The sequence below is a fragment of the Lycorma delicatula genome, chromosome 1 (assembly GCF_047948215.1).
Source record: "Lycorma delicatula isolate Av1 chromosome 1, ASM4794821v1, whole genome shotgun sequence".
In the NCBI taxonomy this organism is placed as follows: Eukaryota; Metazoa; Arthropoda; class Insecta; order Hemiptera; family Fulgoridae; genus Lycorma; species Lycorma delicatula.
Window position 1 is genome coordinate 324,202,271 of NC_134455.1, and position 20,128 is coordinate 324,222,398.

At 31.4% G+C, this 20,128-nt stretch overlaps 1 protein-coding gene across 1 annotated transcript in view; it reads right to left on the reverse strand.

Moving 5' to 3' along the window:
* The window catches only part of LOC142334206 (carbonic anhydrase 1-like), a 122,296-nt gene extending 102,612 nt beyond the window's left edge, over window positions 1–19,684 (reverse strand). The window contains exon 1 of the mRNA XM_075382036.1: window positions 19,562–19,684. Within this exon, the coding sequence (XP_075238151.1) occupies window positions 19,562–19,616 (55 nt within the window). The 5' untranslated portion in view covers window positions 19,617–19,684. The remainder of the gene's footprint in view (window positions 1–19,561) is intronic.
* Window positions 19,685–20,128: the final 444 nt, after the last annotated feature.

Consider the following 20,128-nt stretch of genomic DNA (forward strand, 5'->3'; position numbering starts at 1 on the left):
ACTCAATTGAAAATCATAATAGAAGAATATACACTTGGAAAAAGCCAGGCAATAGTGCAAGGTATCAGATAGATTATATCATGGTTAAGCAAAGATTTAGAAATCAATTCGTTGACTGCAAAACTTACCCTGGAGCAGACATTGATAGCGACCATAATTTGGTGATAATGAAATGTAGATTGGGGTTTAAAAACCTGAAGAAAAGGTGTCAGATGAATCGGTGGAATTTAGAGAAGCATGAGGAAGAGGAGGTAAAGAAGATTTTTGAGGAGGACATCGCAAAAGGTCTGAGTAAAAAAGATAAGGTAGAAAATGTAGAAGAAGAATGGGAGAATGTTAAAAAGGAAATTCTTAAATCAGCAGAAGCAAACTTAGGCGGAATAAAGAGAACTGGTAGAAAACCTTGGGTTTCAGACGATATATTGTAGCTAATGGATGAACGTAGAAAATATAAGAATGCTAGTGATGAAGAAAATAAAAGGAACTATCGGCAATTAAGAAATGCTATAAACAGGAAGTGCAAACTGGCGAAAGAAGAGTGGATTAAAGAAAAGTGTTCAGAAGTGGAAAGAGAAATGAACATTGGTAAAATAGACGGAGCATACAGGAAAGTTAAGGAAAATTTTGGGGTACATAAATTAAAATCTAATAATGTGTTAAACAAAGATGGTACACCAATATATAATACGAAAGGTAAAGTCGATAGATGGGTGGAATAAATTGAAGAGTTATACGGAGGAAATGAATTAGAAAATGGTGTTATAGAGGAAGAAGAGGAAGTTGAGGAGGATGAAATGGGAGAAACAATACTGAGATCTGAATTTAAGAGAGCATTAAAAGATTTAAATGGCAGAAAGGCTCCTGGAATAGACCTGTACCTGTAAATGTACCTGTAGAATTACTGCGCAGTGCAGGTGAGGAAGCGATTGCTAGATTATACAAACTGGTGTGTAATATTTATGAAAAAGGGGAATTTCCGTCAGACTTCAAAAAAAGTGTTATAGTAATGATACCAAAGAAAGCAGGGGCAGATAAATGTGAAGAATACAGAACAATTAGTTTAACTAGTCATGCATCAAAAATCTTAACTAGAATTCTATACAGAAGAATTGAGAGGAGAGTGGAGGAAGTGTTAGGAGAAGACCAACTTGGTTTCAGGAAAAGTATAGGGACAAGGGAAGCAATTTTAGGCCTCAGATTAATAGTAGAAGGAAGATTAAAGAAAAACAAACCAACATACTTGGCGTTTATAGACCTAGAAAAGGCATTCGATAACGTAGACTGGAATAAAATGTTCAGCAATTTAAAAAAATTAGGGTTCAAATACAGAGATAGAAGAACAATTGCTAACATGTACAGGAACCAAACAGCAACAGTAACAATTGAAGAATATAAGAAAGAAGCTGTAATAAGAATGGGAGTCCGACAAGGATGTTCCCTATCTCCGTTACTTTTTAATCTTTACATGGAACTAGCAGTTAATGATGTTAAAGAACAATTTAGATTCGGAGTAACAGTACAAGGTGAAAAGATAAAGATGCTACGATTTGCTGATGATATAGTAATTCTAGCCGAGAGTAAAAAGGATTTAGAAGAAACAATGAACGGCATAGATGATGTCCTACGCAAGAACTATCGCATGAAAATAAACAAGAACAAAACAAAAGTAATGAAATGTAGTAGAAATAACAAAGATGGACCACTGAATGTGAAAATAGGAGGAGAAAAGATTATGGAGGTAGAAGAATTTTGTTATTTGGGAAGTAGAATTACTAAAGATGGACGAAGCAGGAGCGATATAAAATGCCGAATAGCACAAGCTAAACGAGCCTTCAGTAAGAAATATAATTTCTTTACATCAAAAATTAATTTAAATCTCAGGAAAAGATTTTTGAAAGTGTATGTTTGGAGTGTCGCTTTATATGGAAGTGAAACTTGGACAATCGGAGTATCTGAGAAGAAAAGATTAGAAGCTTTTGAAATGTGGTGCTATAGGAGAATGTTAAAAATCAGATGGGTGGATAAAGTGACAAATGAAGAGGTATTGCGGCAAATAGATGAAGAAAGAAGCATTTGGAAAAACATAGTTAAAAGAAGAGACAGACTTATAGGCCACATACTAAGGCATCCCCTGGAATAGTTGCTTTAATATTGGAAGGACAGGTAGAAGGGAAAAATTGTGTAGGCAGGCCACGTTTGGAATATGTAAAACAAATTGTTAGGGATGTAGGATGTAGAGGGTATACTGAAATGAAACGACTAGCACTAGATAGGGAATCTTGGAGAGCTGGATCAAACCAGTCAAATGACTGAAGACAAAAAAACATATGAACTCATTATAACCTAAATTATTATATTACTCAAGTTTCTCGATAATAGATTCATCTACAGATTTATCAGTAGTCATTTATCAGCTACAGATTTATCAGTAGCTGAGATTTTCGTCAAATAAATTATAAACGTATCGATAATCGACAAATTATTGATCATATATTATAAGCTACCGCAATAAATTATCCTGTTCGCCTTTTCAAAACCCACCATAGAAATCCCACTTGAGAAAATTTCTCAAATCATTGAAGATTTCAGGTATATTACTCCAATAATATACGACATTAATTTAACAAATATAAATTAAAATTTTAATTTGCACATAGCATTAATACTATGTTTAAGCAACTAATGGTTCAACACTCGATTATCGATTCGACAAACGGTATAGTGAACTACGTTTTTACTAATTTTAAATAGATAAATAAGCTGAATAATAAATCTCAACTAAAGGTTTAAAAATTTGTCTGTAACCGAATTTTGAGTGGAGCAAACACTCTTGTGCGAGCTCTACTACTTTAGTACGATTAGAATGGCCTTACCAAAAAAATCATGTCTCAGTGACTTAAAGTGAATAGGTGAGCGAGTAAATCGAAAATGAAAGTACTAGTAACACTTCATTGTAAATAAAAATTGCATTTACTATAACCATTTAGTTCAGTAACAGGCAGTATTTTTGCTATTGATTATGATTTTAAACTTTTGATCAAAGTATTAATCATCGACCAACATTTTTTTTTTTTTACAGTATTTTTTATATCTTGTTCCTAGATCTATATTCCAAAACGGGATAAAAGCTAACTTAATGGTCTACACGACTCTGTAATGACAATTCAAACTCTGTAATGACAATTCAGTTTTGTTCAGTGCTTACCAGTTACAATAATTTTTTTTTGTTTTAAGTGGCAAATATGTTGCCAGTAACGGTAAATTAAATATAATAATTTCCGAGTTTATTAAACAAAATGATAACAGAAAAGACAATTCACCCTTCGTATTAATCTATCGATATTAACACAAAACGATTTGACTGAGATCGTTAAGCAGGTTGAAAATCTCACTTTTGATCTTTACTTTTATTTACGCTAATTAGACTTTCTTATTGCTTGAATTTTAGTTAAATACAATTTAAATACGTATTAATTATTTTTTGACGACAACTTTTTGAATTAAAAATGATCGTTAATAAATATCAGTGAAGTAGTGATAATACAATACATCGTTCAGCTAAATTAATTATTTATTAATAGTTTTATATTTTACGGATAAATAGTTTCGTTGTTTCTTTTTATACCTTAAAAAACAAACACTATCAACACATTATTCATTAAAAAAAAAGAAAATAAATTAATAACTGGGTGTTAATTATTAATGGAAAATTTAGAGAATTGCATCCAGTATTGTTTCATTCACCCACCGGGTTGGTCTAGTAGTGAACGCGACTTCCCAAATCATCTGATTTGGAAGTCGAGAGTTCCAGAGATCAAGTCCTAGTAAAGGACTACTTTGAATACTAGATCGTGGATAACGGTGTTCTTTCTTTCTTTTTCCTGTTTAGCCTCCGGTAACTACCGTTTAGATAATACTTCAGAGGATGAATGAGGATGATATGTATGAGTGTGAATGAAGTGTAGTCTTGTACATTCTCAGTTCGACCATACCTGAGATGTGTGGTTAATTTAAACCCAACCACCAAAGAACACCGGTATCCACGATCTAGTATTCAAGTCCGTGTAAAAATAGCTGGCTTTACTAGGACTTGAACGCTGGAACTCTCGACTTCCAAATCAGCTGATTTGGGAAGACGCGTTCACCACTAGACCAACCCGGTGGGTTAATGGTGTTCTTTCTGGTTGGGTTTCAATTAACCACACATCTCAGGAATGGTCGAACTGAGACTGTACAAGACTACACTTCATTTACATTCATCACACATATCATCCTCATTCATCCTCTGAATTAATACCTGAACGGTAATTCCCGAGGCTAAATAAAAAAAGGGTAGGTTATACAGTTATTAGAAGTATTGTTTCATTCAATTTAAATAAATAAACAAAATATTATTTCCTCAGCTTTACAGTATGACAAAGATAAACAAGCCAAATGCATATGATTTTTATCATTTAATGTTGTACCGCTTCAATTATGTTACGCCTTAATCTTTTTAAGGGCTATCCTTTAAATTAATAATTTAACATAGTTAATACATTTACTTTGTCCCATAAAACCTTACTAATCCCAAATAATATTCTATTCTTCAGGTATTCTGAAATCCAAAACAGCACAATAATTATGATCCTCGGGGCGTGTAAACAAATTTAAAAATGGAGAGGACGGACCGAAGTTGTGCATCATATTAAATAATGTTTTGATGAGAAAAATACTGATGTAAAAATGTCAAAAAAATTAAGTTCTTTAAGTAATAGCATTCAACAACTTATGTCATCAAATTTCACTAATTGTAATATTAAAAACCTAGAGTAAAAGTATCTATTATTTTTACTTTAAGGTTTCAGAATTTAAAAAGAAAAATAGGAAAATATGAATTGCAGAATCAAAATGTCTTAATTAAGGCTGTAAAATATTTGAAAAGTTAAAAATTTATGCCTATCCAGATATAAACAACTATCAATTTAAATTTATGTACAAAAATTAATTAATATAGAAACAGAAAGTATAATTTTTTTCATTGTAAATAAAAAAACAAAATTAAAAACAACATTTTTAAATGTTTTTATTCATTATTAAAATGAGTAGGAGTTAGAAAACACGATATTCAGTCACGGATTGCTAATTAATGTTGTTTAACTGAGATTTTTCATTTTGAAAACACAACTCAAACTTCTTTTGTCACACTAACTGCATGAATTTCAAAAGTATAGTTCTCAACCTCGGGGTTGCGCTAATATAAAAGGGGGATCGCGAAATTAGATTACAACTTGCCACGTAAACAATAACGAAAGCATTTTGTGAGGAAAAAATCATTTATTATAAACATTTTACTTACATTTATAAGTACACATGTAAAGAGAATAAATTAATGAGATGTTTACATTTGATTTTCTTTTAAAAGTTTCTTCATACGTGGAAGAAACTTCAGGATGCTTCAAGTGTAATTTTATCATTGTGGCTTGATTTACAAATAAAAGTTTGTTGATTTTTCAAAGCGTATGATTTTCTTTTAAAAAATTCCATGTTAGAAGCACACAAAAGCAAATTATTTTCAAATGAAAAGACGATTCCCATATTTGGTTTTCAGCGCAACAACAGATGAAAAACCCTTTTTGCAGAAGTAAGACGTGGCGAAATGGATTAATATTGTCAATGTTTCTGTGAGTAAATTATCATATTCACTTCGACGAGCAAACCAAAACGTATCTAAATCTTCAGATGTGAATTGTAGTTGTAACATTTTATCGGCAGACATTTCGATCAGCTGATCGTGAATATCAACCGATAACTTAGCAGCTGCAACAACGTTTCCACTAAATTGATTTAGTACCCATCTCTTTGAGAAATAATTTTTTTTTATCTTCCGGGAAACACTCTTCCAACCGAATTTTTAGCTCATGCAAATGCATCTTCATGTTATCTAAACTGTGTTGAATAATAGTATTCTTCATCCAAATTTTTCTCAATAAATCGGAAGTGATTGGAAACTTATCAAAATTTTTGCTTTGACGGTGAATACTCCAGATATCAAGCTTCTATGTGAAAGTATGAATTTGTCTGTGATTAATAAAATGTTCTTATCACGTTCTTGTAAATTCACATTCAAGTTGTTTAAATGCATAAATACTTCAGCTAAGTAAGCCAAGAGTGGAATATACTCATAACTCTGTAAAAACATTAAGAATTTGTTTATTTTGGAAAAATATTAATTCATCTCGCAATGCCAATAACCGTGTAAAATCTTCCCCCGCGATCACCATACGACTGCTATATGGAAAAGAGCAGAGTTTTTCTTTTCGCCCATTTCATTGTATTTTATTAAACAGCCTGTAATGTTGACTTTTAATAAATTAACCATTTTTACAACTTTATAAAAAATTTGTGAGATTTTCCGGAATATGTTTTGTGGCAAGATGTCTGTGAAGAAAGCAGTGCTTCCTATGTTTAATTGATATGTCCCTATCGCATTCATATTTTACAAAACATAAGAACTGAGAAATGTTTACCGCATTTTTTGATTCAACAAATTACATACAAAAAAATGTACTTGAACTCACTTGCTGAATTATCTGACTGCGAACATCGGCAGCCGTGTCATCGATTTGCCTTGATACTATGCTATTAAAAAGCGGAATTTTTTTCTTTTTTTTTTGCTTTTTCCACGCTTATTAAAACACTGATCATATCAATTGCAGAAGGCATTGTGAGGTATTCTGCGATTGTATGGGGTTTGGACATTTTAGGAATTCTTAATGCTACGAGATAAGATGCTTCAAGTGTAATTTTATCATTGTGACATGATTTACAAATAAAAGCTTGTTGATTTCTCAAAGCGTGTGATTTTTTTTTTTAAATTCCAAGGGTTTGCTTTTATGATCTGGATATCTAGTTTCCAAGTGTCGAATTAATTTTGATGGCTTCACGTTTTCATCGAAGAGGATTTGAAAGCAAACAACGCACTGTGGCTTTCCATTGAATGAGGTAAACCCATAATTTAAATAATTGTCATTCTACAGTGAGTGATCTTGATTAACTATCTTTGAGTTGGCAAGGGAGTTGCGAGAAGCTTATAGATGCGATATCCCGTACATCAGGGGTGCTTCCTGCACAGGAAGGTGAACTGGTCTAAATTTGTTAATATTTTCTCTGTTAGACTCCGTGTCTTAGACCAAAGTCAGGATGATATTCAATTAGAAGACCTAGCAGGAATATTGTCTCTTGCTTACATCGATGCCGCTGAGAATTCAATTCCCCGTAGTTCGGATCGAGAGAGAATTGTCCTTTGGTGGACTGAACAGTTGTCTTTGTTGAAACAGTCCTTGAATCGTCTCAGGAGAGCTGCTCAACGGGAGACTGATCCTGAACGGCGGCGGTTTTGGTAAATGACTATCGAAGGTAGACGTCTGAATATTTTCATTTAGTCAGAACATAAAAAAGAAATTCTTAGCGTTCTATTGTTAGAGAGCAAGGAAATAAGGATCCTTGCAGGGGATATAGAGCCCTAGGGCATAAGCGTAAGACAAATATTATTTTGTCGGCTTTCTCGATCCAGCAGGTGTTGTTTCTAATAAAGCTGAGATTTTAAATATTCTACTGAATTTAAATTCTACTGATTTTAAATGTTCTAAAACTCTTTTCTGGCTATTTCCCTTTTTGTTGGAAAAAAGGTGTTCTAAAGTTGTTGTTTGAAGGTGGTGACAAGGACCCCAATGTGAGCTCCTCTTGTAAGCCTTTAACGCTCCTGTCAGTTATAAGGAGGGTTTTAGAGAATGTATTGTATATTCGTATTAATGATAGATCGAATTCTAAAAAGTTTTTGATGGATGATCAGTATGGTTTTCGCCCAGGCAGGGGCACGGAAAATTCTATTCTTAAGATTATGAACATAGTTACTTTTAGTGAGTTTGAGTATGTCTTACGTATCTTTTGAAGCCCACCGGGCTGGTCTAGTGGTTAACTCGTCATCGCAAATCAGCTGATTTCGAAGACGAGAGTTGTGAGTTCAAATCCTAGTAAAGGTTTACTTTATATGGATTTGAACACTAGATTGTGGATACCGATGTTCTTTGGTGGTTGGATTTCAATTAACCACACATCTCAGAATGGTCGACCTAAGACTGCATAAAACTACAATTCATTTACATTCATACATATCATCCTCTGAACTAGTACCTTACAGTGATTCCGGAGGCTAAACAGAGAAGAAGAGAGATAGGGGTATCTTTTTGAACATATCAGGAGCTTTTAATAATTTGTGATGGCCCTCTGCTCTTTTTCAGCAACAGAAGCGTGATTGTACGCAGTATGAGCTGGATGTGTTATATAGTTATTTCAGAAATCGAGAAGTTCCTACTTCGAGATGGCGTCTCAGAAGTAAGAAAAACGCTATCTAAAGGTTGTACATACGGCAGTGTTTTAGAACACTAAAACACTGCCCTTGGTTTGGGTTGTTGAATTCGATTCTTTTATGAGGTTGAGGTTATCCAGTGAGTGCCGCGACTGCTTATACGAATGATGGGCTTTTGCTGGTTAAAGAAGATTTGAGGAATGAGATTGAATTCAAAGGAGCCCAGGCTTGCACGATGCTCCAGTTTGCAACATAAGATGGTGTTTAGTCCAGAGAAAACAAAGATGATGTTGCTTAAGGGCAAACTAGCTGTTACACAACGACTTCGTATATCAATGGCAGGTCATCGAATTAGTTATGTCCCGCTACAGAAGTATCTAAGTGTTATCCTTGATGAGAATCTTCGATTCAAGGAGCACTTTCAATTTGCTGCCAAAAAGGCTTGTTCTGCTCTCTTCGATGTTCGAAGAGCAGTTCACCCTGATTGAGGGCTTAATCCAGAATGCGTGTTCTATATAAGGGTGTATGCGAAGCTATAAACTGCATGCTGCATCTGTGTGGGCTCATCGAATGAGGTAAAAATGTTACAGAAATATTTTGTTGAGAGACCAGCGTCTACTATTGTTATCTATAATTGGTGTTATTTCTGATATTAAGCCCATTGATATCCCTGAGACTGAGCGCCAGTTACGTTATGATGTTAAGAAGAAAATGACACCTCTGGGTGCATAAAAGAAATAGACGACCAAGATTCCAAGGTTTCCATTTATGTCAGGTCAAGAGGATTGAATCGTCCTATGGTCGTTACACATATGGTATTTCTCTGTATGTGAGAAATATTCAGATAGTTAGGTGGATTTCTCCCAATCGGCATATTACACAGTTTCTTTCTGGACATGTGCTTTTTGAGATAGGTTGGCCAGATTTGGTTTGATTAATTCAGGCTTGTGTCTGGAGTGTATGGCCATTGGTGATGTGCGCCATGTCTTATATGTCTAGGTACGAAGCTGAACGTACAAAAGTAGCTAGAGACCTTGCGAGCATCAAATCTGGTTTTGATCGCAAGTTAATTGGAAAACCGAAACAGAATGGAACGTAGTTGCAAGCTTCCTTAGATTTTTAGCCCTGTGGAGGATAGGTGAAAGGGTTGCTGTTATAGATGTATTGATAGAATGGCAACCAGCGGGTTAGAGGCTCTGGTTGTTAACTTCTCCAAGATAGGCGTTTTGGCATCTGGCTGCGGTTAACTGAGATATTCACTGCTAGGATGAGAATGGATGTGTGGAGAACTCTCTGATGGAACTGCGGTGTGGGAGGGTGTAGGTATTTACCTCGTTCCCGAAAGCGGACCAGAGCAGAGAGCGATAGGGAAGTTTTCGTTAGAGATTTATTAAATATGTGAATCTGTTTCTTGATTTTTAAGTAAATCAAGAGGACTTTTGAATAAATTGAATTGTAGGACAAAATCGTCGTTGTTGCGATCAACACTTGTTTTGTCGGTATGAGGGTATTATTATTGGTATTTAAAGATCAAGCAATGATCTGAGTGCATAGTCTAATTTGAAGTTAGATATAGAAAGAGAAGGCGCGGTTATCGCGCTTCCGCGAAACGGTTAATTTAACATTTGAGGATTGTAGGTCACGGTAGGTAGTCGTGATTGGAAGAGCAAACGAAAGCGGTAGTAAGTTGTGTAAATAGAATGATGGAAATGTCTGCCGAGGTATTTGCGTCAGTGGCATTCTGAAGCGGCCAAAGTAATGGCTGTGTTGTGTTATCGAGTTTAAAGGCCATCTGAAAGATGGTCTCCAGTAAAGTCCATCAGGGCTATGAATAGAGGAAGTGGTGTGGCGACCGGGATCGCCACAAGGCAGGTGTCTTCCTCCACTGGGGTCATTGTATAATCTTGTCTTTTTACCCATTGATTCCCAGGATGTTGAGGCCCACTTCGTTTGTTCAAATCTTTCCATTTTAGCATAGGGATTTAATTGAAAAAACAAACAGTTACACAGTTTGACCGCACACTAAAAAACCGAAACCTCAGTTATTATTTTCAATGAAACTATGATTTTAAAAACCTAAATAAAGACACTAGACGCACGCTTTGCATTTGAAACTAAATTGACGTTCTGCATTCCATTACACCTCTTTCATGCAGCTGAGAGCACGACGTGTTCAAACGTTATCATATGAATGTTTGAACTTGATGCTGTCACAGCGAATATTACGCAAGCAGACAAAATTACAGGGAGCACGTATACATCAAGTTAGGACCTGTAAATTTGTAATGTGTGTACACTTCATACGTTTATGTTCATTTTCGTTGCTGTCACTGCAGCTAAATAGTTTTAACTAGGTTTCATTAGGCTGGGGCTGGAGGCCACAAAGTTTCATTATATATATTTTTTACTTTTTGGAGGTGGTGGAGCTGAAACGGTTGAGAATCACTGGTCTAACATCGTTTACTATTCGCAAAAAGATCAACAAATATTTCAGCTAGAAAAACGGTATTTTTAAGGTGTCCTAAAGAATAAAGTCGAGTAATTAAAAGCAAAGAGCGTTACGATCGCTATACTGAACCAAGTTCCTACCCGATCGTCGCCGAATTATTCATTCGTTCAGAATTTTTCAAATTTATACTTTGTTTACGGCTTTACGCTTGAGCAGTACGGGCAAGGCGCACCATCTAACATTTATGGTGGGCTTTACCCGTAGTACTTACAAATCTGACCTAAAATGATTTAGGTCAGATTTTCATTAAGTTTATGAGGTGGTTACTTCTTCAAATACAATTTGTTAAGTACCTCTCTTAATAGGTTCTTCTCAATAAAACATGGCCTATGACATTATCCCAGAGGGACACCAAACATGAAGTTTTAAATAAGTTGATGATGACCGTCAATTATTACTCTTAGATTTTCGTAGCTCCAATTTACTCCAATTTACTCGCCCGCGTTTGAAAGAATTCGAATAATCAAAAAATATTTATTGTTTGCCAAAATTCTTGTCTTCCGTAAACTGTCTACAGCCAGCGTAAAAAGTCAGTTATTTATTGTTTAACTCTTGCTTGAACCTTCTCCACTACTTTAACTTCACAAAGGTGCATTTTTTCCTCCAGCAATATCTCGTGAAGTGATTTTTTTTAGCTTCATCCTTTAACAGCACGCGCCGATAAAATAATTTAGAAAATACAACAAATAACATCAGTTTTTCGATCTGCCTCAGCGTTTTTTTTATTCTACATCCTATTCTAAAAGAACTGTTGGACCGCATTTTTCTCAGTTTTTTGTTTATGATCTATCTACAAGGATTTACAGAAATAACCCTGCAGTTCTTCAATAATTCCCCGTATTGTAATATGACAAAGCGACCATTTCTACACATTTCTGTGTGGAGAAAGTGAGTCTCATTTTTATTTAAAAAACTTTACAATATTATCTCTAATCGATAAAATTAAAATCTTATTGGTAACTTAAAATAACTTAAGCAGAATAATACTGCTAATTAAATTTAGTGTTATCTGTCTAATATATAAATCGATCGGTAGTTTAAAATCTTTTTATTAGTTTTGAAAACTTTAATGAATCTTAATCAAGAGATTTGAAGTTTTCATTCGCATTGCCAATCTCTTATTTTGAAAACCTCTAAAATAAAAGTATTTAATGCTTTTTTTTGATATTATTATTCAATAAAATTTAAAGATATACAGTATAAAGTACTTACTTTTCCCGGAGCAGTGATTTTTTTTATACCAATATTTTTGTCTAACCAAGCCATTATACTAATATAAATTAATGTGTAACCAGGATGTAATTCTCCTTAATAATAAAGTAATATGTGGTTTATCTTCCCGTTCTTTTTAAGTGTGACTAATATCACCAAATGTTAGCATTATAAAATACTATATCCCAAGGATATAATTATTCTATTTTGTAGAAATTAAAAAAAACCGCCAAAATATGTATGTATATTAAAAATTACAAAAAAAAAAGGATAAAAATGTTGTAATTTGATAATATAATTTAATATTTGCATTATCAGCGATGTTGAAGGGTATCTTTCAAAGGTACAAGATTAATATAACTGTAAAAGTGCAACACCCAACGATAAATAATAGTTAAAAAAATAAAAATAAAAGAAATTAATAAAGGTGAATAAATATTCATTGTTTATGTGTAATAATAATCTACTTATAATAATAACTGAAGTTAAATTTGATGAGCTGAGACAGTAAAAACGTTTTAAAACTTTGTACAGTACAACTTTTCTCTAAATCACATAAATCTCTGATAAGGTATGAAAAAACTTCCCACCATAATGACCGCTAATTTAGTAGAAAAATAATGAAATGGTTAATAAAACGCAAATTTAATACTTCAATTTGTAAGTGTTAATTAATTTTTAACTACTTCTAACTCTATGTATAAACGCCCCGTTTACAAAATAATTTTTAAAAAACGATCGGAAATCGATAGATGAGTTAAAAAGATAAAAAAATTAATAAATCATCATTTTAAAGTTGAAGATGCTTGTGTAGATATTTTTAAATTGTTTTAATTTTAACTTCCACAGGTATGTTTTATATAAACATTTATCACAAATGATAATATTTTTGGTAACATTAACAAGTAAAATACTTTTAAAAAAACAAACCCTTTCAAATATAACCATCTCAAAATCAGATAATAACTTTATTATTTTTTTTTTTTTCATAAATTTCATGGCAGCTAGTCATCAGCGTCCACTAGTCACTCGTATATGAATTTTCATGAAAGAGGGATCTGTTCCGGAGATATTAAGTAAATGAGATTTCATACATACGTGCGCGCGCGCGCACACACACAGACATATGTTTCATAGGAATCAGATTCAAAAAATATATTTAATTAGGGAAAGTCCAATTAGTGAACAATAAACAACCCCCCCCCCATGGCTCAATGGGATGAGGATGTCATGTAAATGAGTTGTAGTCTTGTGCAGACTCAGGCGGACCACTGTTCACTGTCTGGTATTCAAATCCCTTCAAAAGCAGCTAACTTTTACTAGGATTTGAATCTCAGAACATTTGACTTTGAAAATCAGCTGTTAAACAACCGATTTCCAACGACGAGCATCTAGACTAGCCCAGCCCGATGGGATCATTATATAATATGATTATAAAAATATAAATTAAGAAAATAAATAAATATAATAATCATAAAATATAACAATATAAGCAGATACAATAATTACAACTTAATTTTACATAATATAATATAAAAAAAGAAATTAACCGTAAAATAAATCAGTAAAAATAATTAATAAATAAAAGAAGGATTTTTCCGAATGTTTAATAATACAATAAATAAATATTTATTGAAGATGAAAATGCTAAAGAAGTCAACATAAAATTCTTATAGTTTATGATTTACTTCAAAATAAAGTTTTTTAATTAAATAATATTTCAACTTCTTACTGAAATTTTGGAGAATACTGCAACGGATTACAATTTAAATATATTTAAAACATTTAAATATTAAAACAATAATTTTAAAACCGGTAAGACTAAAAGAATTCAAAGCTTTTCTTCCTCTTCCCAAATAAAATAGCTTTCATCACATCCAAGGGGCTTGTGATTAATTTTCTGATTTTATATTATCTTTAAAAACTGGCACAAATCTCAAAGAGCAGATCAAGAATTATGAAAAACCTTTCCAAATGGTAAAAATTTTCACCGACGACGTTTTCAATCTCGCCGTTCATAAACGGTTCATAGGATCTCAGTTTATTCTTCGACTGAAAATGAATTCGGTTACTTCACTTTATTTACCCCTTCTGCATTTTCTGTTTAGCCTCCGGAACCACCGTAAGGTATTACTTCAGAGGATGATACGTATGAATGTGAATGAAGTGTAAGTCTTGTACAGTCTCGAGTCGACCATTCCTGAGATGTATGGTTAATTAAAATCCAACCATCAAAGAACGCCGATATCCACGGTCTAGTATTCAAATTTGTATAAAAGTAACTGCCTTTACTAGGATTTGAACCTTAGAGCTCTCGACTTCGAAATCACCTGATCTGCGATGACGAGTTCACCCATAGACCAACCCGGTGGGTCTCATTTCATTTACCGCATGTAGTATAAATCACTTACGGATGAAAGTTTCTGGCAACATGAATTTCAGTTCGAATATTAACTGGAATTTTTTTAAAAAGTCGGGTGATATTTCATCTTATAAACGAAAATATACTTTTATTAACTTTCCTTCATGAAATTAAAAAAATATACGTACGAAATTTTGTCACTTTTTAATGGCTAGTTTAGTAGTAATCAAACTAAAAATGACAAATGCCAATTTTTCTTTTAAGGAAAGTAGGGTTTTTTATAATTTTTTTAGATTTTGACATATTAGAATTTTACTGGCGAAAAAAGGTGCTTAACAGTAATTTATATAAAACTAATTCATTTTAAGGAAAAAAGTAAAGTACGTCAATTAAATTGGTTGCTAATCTCCTGGGTAGAATAAAAGCGTCTTGGTTTTCATTCAGAAGTTTTCGGGTTCAAGTATGGACTTTCATCCTCGTTAAAAAATAATTCATTTATACTTCATTCCCTTCAGTAGGTGGTGGAAAGAATATCTGGCCGGAAAAATATCACCTAACTCCAGGGAAGCAGTAAGTACATTTTACTGAGGCGGATAAAATGAAGTCCAAAAGATTTTTCAACAGTCCTTGACCTTTTGTCCTAAAGTCCAGCGGAGAACAGTTTTTTAATTATAGTCATAATTTTTCCACAATGTAGCTTCTGAGAAACTGAACCGATTTCACGAAAATCGGTTCAGTCTCTCAAGAGCTAAATCTTACCATATCTTCACAAGATGCATTTATCTACGCGCAACTTATTCATATAATTTAGATAACTATAAAAATAATTTACCTGTTAAGAAATCAGATAAATAAGTTAATCGAGAGTTTCAGTTAACTGAAAAATCGAAATTTAAATTTTCATATGGTCTCTCCTTTAAACCTCTTCGTAATAAAACTTCCCGTATATGAGTCTTGTTTTCATAAATGTTGTTCGTATTTTGGTAAGTACAATGAGTTTGATCCGATAAGATTTGAAAATAAAACTGTTTATTTTTCAGCAAAACAAAAAATATGTTTTTTTTCTTCAACTAATAAACTAGAGTTTTAACATTGTCTAAACAGTTTTAAGCTGTAATCCTTCGATTTTATATAAAAGTTTTGTTTTACTGTACATTTGCAAAATTATTGAATTATATTTCGTTAAATCTTTATTTTCTTTCAACAAAACCTCAAAAATTCATACGCTGTTATAGAATTTATTTTTCTTCGTTTCATGTGAATTCTTGTAAGTTTAATAGATCTGTGTATTTTTATATCTACGATATTAGATTAACTTAGCGATTCTAATTGTTTAACATTTTATCTAATATGAATAAGTTTAGAAAATATACGTATTTTTCTTGGTTCTATTAGGGATATCCGTATATATATACGGTGTGTATGCTATAATAACTCACCAAAATTATAATTTAAAATTACTACAGCAATTATTATTAATAACTTAATAACTGTTAGCTCTGTTTGTGGAATAATAGGAGACCACAGTTTTTATATGTAATAAAACGTTTAACCATGACAATAAGTAATAATTTCTAACATTCACATGTTTTGATTTATATTTTTTTTACTTACAACCTACAAAGTATTTGCTTAGACATTTGTGAATCTAAGTTACTTGTCAAATTACTGTATTTGTAGAAAATCGTGTTTATTAAATAATTCTATCACACAAATTAAATAACTGATACAGAATACAATTATATTACAGAATAGTCTGGGACTAAACTGAAACAAAAAAAAGGCATGAAAACGGTTTTGAATGTAATTTACAAATATTATGGTCATAAATTTAAATCTTTGAAAACTAAATATTTGAACGAATAACGAAACGAAAAACATTCCTCGATTCGAGGGAAGTAAGGAACCTCTTTAGAAGGTTTTAAAAGGTGTTAAAAAGAAAATGGCTTGCTTATTTTAATAAATTTACATATTTAAGTACATTTTTAACGCATCTAAGACTAGAAAATTCGGTCGAAGCATTAGGTGATCGAAATTAAGTATTATCGTTTGTAATAATTAAACAATATGATACTTTCATTTACATAGTATGCTGCTATCAGTAACCTTCAGAAAGTATCAGACAGTTCATTCGGTTGTAATCCAACAATGAGATATTTTTTAACTAGATATTTGTTTGTGTTTCTGGATTTTTAACGAGATGTCCTTCCCGCTTGGACCCATAATATCTGGAATAAAAGTTTGTGAAAACAGAAAACTTATTCGCAGGCAAATTTCTTGTAACATTTTTTTAACCGAGTCCGAAGAAGATTAATCTTAGATTATTTTCTACACATAACACATCGTAATATTTTTTAAATTAACTTTTATAATTATAAAATTTCTTAAGAAAATACACGCTGACCGAGGAATTCAAAATCCTTTAATTCATCAAAAAATTAAGGAATTCATACCTAACAGTTTCATAATAACATAAAGGCAAACATTTTAGCAAATTATATGAACTTTAAGATTTGTTCTTGAATTTTTCAATATATGACGAATAGAAAAAATTAAAAAAAAACATAGAGAAGAGGCAGGCGACCAAAAAAATTGTGAGAATAGATAAAATCAATACTAAAACTACACTGAATAGATGAATAATTTCATAATAAATCCTTTTCTATGGTATCTTATCAAACCTACATAAAATACAGAGACCTTTTAGTTTATATATATAATTATGTGACAAGATATAAGATTGGTCTTTATAATTGCCGTTTTCTTTCCTCTTTGTCCTCACTAAAAATAGGATTTCCTGATTTAATGAATTTTTTAATGCGGCTAAAATTTAATTTTTTTCCTTAACCCGACTGAATTATAAACGAGAGATCTTAGGATTTTTAACGAGATGTCAAAAATTAGACTTTTTCCCAGCTTTTACATTCTTTAAAATGGCGCTTATTTTGAAGGTTCTAGAAAGTTCAAATTCTACTAAGGCCTTAACTTTAAGAGCCGATTAAAAATTAATTAAAAAATATGAAAATAAAAAAATATATGTATATTTAGAAGTCATTTTCTTCTATAAACATCGTATCTACAGTATTTAATCTTAATTGCTTTGTTGCTACTAAATAACGTTTGATTATGTCAAAAACAAGAGACAGTTAAATGTAATCTTACCTCCTACCTCACTCCCACCAATAAACAAATAGAAATATATATCAAATTTAAAATAATCAAAGTTTCATGTAACAAAACCCTATTTTTATTTTATTTTATTTCGTTTATATGTAGTGGTGTTTAATCTATTATTCAAAATAAAATATTAAAAATGCATAATTTAATTTAATTTTTTTTCAAGAATTTATTAAATTTATGTATATTTTTAATTACGTTATCATCTTACCTAATTACTGAGGGATTTAAAAAGAAACGAATTAATTAATTTCTAATGACTTACTGATATTGGTAATAATCATTTCGCAAATAACCTTAATGTTTTTTACATCAAATTGACTTTAAGAACGTTCCACCATCCAAAAAGGTTTCGCTTGTCAGCGGATCTGAAGTTGTACACAGAAGAAATACTACAAAACTACAAACTCAGTATCTTGCTACTTTTGGTACCCTAAAATAGTAATACCCTTATTATCAGGCTACGCTAATGATGTATCACGTAATTTAGATTTATCTCTACTGCTTCCGCTTCGACAAATGTTAGGATTTTCCTTTAAATGTAGCTCGGAATTTATACTACAATTATAAATGCTTATGCACTTGAATTACAATCGGCTACTTAGTTATTATTTATTTTCTAGCTTTAATAATATTTAATCTTTTTTTCTTTTTTTTCAGAAGTATAGAGCTATTTTTTGCTAGTCGATTAGTACATCGCAAGCCCAAAATATGTAATATAGTAATCTCTTTTTTAGATATTTATATAATCGGTTTATTTTGAAAGAAAGTTTTGTAGCAAAATGTTGTCAAAGTTTTCTTAATTTTCAAAATATAGATACGATTCTGCTCGGTTTTGGGTAGTAATAATAAAATTACCGAGCGAGGATATGCAAACTTTTTTTTTTAATATAGATTACTAATAAATATTAAAAAGAATAAAAACTTTATTACAGTGGCCATTAATATGTTATAGAACTGGTGATTATAAACTAATTTTATTATTTAATCGATTTAGAGATAACTTCTTTCATGATAATTTCTTTTTATAAATAAAGATATAGGAATCTATAGGCTTATTTTCAAGATTTGAAACTAGATATTTGTTTAATAAATATTAATTTAATTGAGTTGTGTCAATTCCAGCAAGTAAATTTTTTATTAAAGAAACAATATTTGTTTTTATTTTATTTTTAATTATTTACTAAGTGTCTGGAACTTGACTCAGAATCGAAACCCATTTAGTTACACACAAAAAATGTTTCTGATCTAATGTTAAAATTAATTAAGTACGAAAAAATTTGTATTAAAACAAAAAGAAAAAAATTTAATAGACATCTTTCTGACTTACCTTAAAAAAATTACAGAATAAAGTAAATCGAATTTCATTTAATAAAAAAATAAACTGTTTTTCTGATGGAATAAAAAAGATAATTATAATAATAATCTAGGGAGTAAAAATTACCAACAGTAATCGATGTCCTAAGTTTCAGCTTTCCGTAACTTCGAAACGTTCTAATAAAGTATTTGAACAAAGTGATGATTCTTCAACTTGAGTTACGACTAGATTTTTTTTAGCATATTATTTTTGGAATGTTAAGATATTTTATAGGTGTTTTCAAAACTTAAGATTTTTCTACCTGCCTATTTAATGAAAATCATGGTGTGGCTTATTTTATTTATTTTCTTATGAAAATTAGGATCTAAAATACATAATCAATATATATATGTATTTTAGCCTGTTAATTTGATTTTTTTTTTTAAAACAAAATTGAATTTTTTTTAAATTACTAATTCCATACAATTGTTTTCTTTTTTTGTTAAATATAACATTTCTGTTAAAATACAGTAAAATTAATGTTACGGACTGTTAGTTCAAATTTAAAAAACGTATTACACAAAACTGATTTAAGTTCGGCCGCGTTCGGATCATTAAACAATAAACGAAAGTGTGGTTATGAGCGATATTTACCTGGAATTAGAACTGTCAACAGCATAAGAAGCAGTGATGAGGGCGCGAGATGCATGCTGACTGCAAATAGTTATGTCCAACTTTAGTTCCGCGTTCTACCAATAGGAGCGCAATACTAAAACCCCGATTAAGATACTAGCGCTTTAACTATGGATAGAAAAAACAGGCAAAACTCTACTCTATGAAAAGTTTCAACTTGGCCTAAACTAATTCCATACTTTGAACGACCGTTAAAATTTCTTATTTTTCGCTTTATTTATCAAGAATTATTATTATTATTTTTTTTTTTTTTGTATTTGACTGTATAATTGTTATTATTATTTTTATTCTTATTATTATTGTGTTTTGAATATTGTATTTTTAATTTGTATGTGGGTTGCTGACTTGAGGCTGTTGTTTTGTGACTTTATGTGATATTGTGCAACATACAAAGGTTTTGTATAACTGTTCTGTTGCACAAACAAAGCAAATAAAATAAAAAAATTATTATTATTATTATTATTATTATTATTATTATTATTATTACGTTAATATAGTTTAGGGTCTGCTTGATGCTGAAAATTGTTA